Raw genomic sequence first — 1,300 nt, forward strand, 5'->3', positions numbered from 1 at the left:
CAGACAGACACGGACAGGCAGGCAGACAAGACAGACACAGAGCCCCCGGGGCACGGAGCGCACTAACCGTTCCCGTTTTCACCGGCACATAAACCACCACTTGACCCATCTTCGTCGCCTCCCTGGTGCCGTTTCCCAGGCGGAAGCCCTTGGACCGGACCCAGAACTGGAACTTGCCTTTCTCCCCCCCGCCGGAGCCGCCGCCTGAGCCGGTTCCCCCCTGCAGCACCTCGGCGATGCGCTGGTACTTGCTCCGGGTCACCGTCTTGGTTTTGGCCGAGTCCCCGTAGGTGCGCAGGCACCAGTCCCGGAACTGCCGCCCCAGCTCGCTGTCCCCGGGGCGGCTCCCCCGCAGCAGTAACGGCGGCTTCGGCATCGCCCGACCGGCGGCGGCGGCGGTAACGGCGGCGGTAGCAGCAGCGGCGGCGGCGCCCGGCCCCGCGCCCTGTCCCGGAGCGGGCGGAGGGGCAGCGGCGCTCCTGGGACGGGCTGCGGGGGCGACGGGCGGGATGGAGCGGGGAGCAAGAAACGCAGGGAGGGTGGCGGCCGCTGTAACGGGGAGGGGGGGAAGCACCGGGGCTCGGACAGCGACCGGAGGGAGGCACCGGCGGCGCCAGCAGCAGCAGCAGCCGCTCCTGTCACAGGATCACAGGCGGCTCCGGCTCGTCCCCCTCCCTCCCTCCCTCCGCCCGCCCGCCCGCCCGCCCGTCCCTGCCTCCTCCGCCCCCCTCCGGCCGCCTCCTCCTCTCAGCGGGATCCCACCTGTTAGAGCGGCCTCGCCGCCACCGACGGGCCCCCCCCTCCAACCCCCCGCCCCGGGGCTGCCGCTCCCCCCGCCCCGGCTCCGGTGGGATGCGCTCCCCCGGCTCGGCCGCCCTCCCCCTCCCTCCCCGCTTCCCCGCTCCCCGGCCATACGGCCCCGTACAGCGGGGCAGCGGGGGGCGGGGGGCACGGCCGGGGCGGGGTGGGGGGTGTCGGTGGGCGCGGGTCCCGGTGCCGGTCCCAGACAAAGGGCCGGCGGGGCGCGGGCGCACGTGTGCGGCGGGACGGGCCGGCGGGGGCGGAGGCGGGCACCTGCCGAGCCGCCGCAGAGCCGGGGAGGAGCCGCGGGGGCAGCGGGAGCGGCAGGGGGAAGGTGGGGAGGGGGGGTCCGCCACCCGCCGGGAGGACCGGGATCGTCCCGCAGCGCCCTCGGTTGACCGGAGCGGCTGCGGCTTGTCCCGCCGGACCGGGAGAGCCGCACCCCGCCCCGAGCCCGGCCCCGGGGCAACCGCGGTCCTGCCGGCCCCTGGAGCGGGAG

The 1,300-nt window shown here is 77.2% G+C and overlaps 1 protein-coding gene across 1 annotated transcript in view; it reads right to left on the reverse strand.

The window, feature by feature from the left end:
* The window catches only part of NOL4L (nucleolar protein 4 like), a 62,651-nt gene extending 62,139 nt beyond the window's left edge, over positions 1 to 512 (reverse strand). Inside the window, exon 1 of the mRNA XM_027645970.1 lies at positions 68 to 512. Within this exon, the coding sequence (XP_027501771.1) occupies positions 68 to 376 (309 nt within the window). The 5' untranslated portion in view covers positions 377 to 512. The remainder of the gene's footprint in view (positions 1 to 67) is intronic.
* Positions 513 to 1,300: the final 788 nt, after the last annotated feature.

This window comes from Corapipo altera, unplaced genomic scaffold (genome assembly GCF_003945725.1).
Source record: "Corapipo altera isolate COAL_440 unplaced genomic scaffold, ASM394572v1 64, whole genome shotgun sequence".
Taxonomy (NCBI): Eukaryota; Metazoa; Chordata; class Aves; order Passeriformes; family Pipridae; genus Corapipo; species Corapipo altera.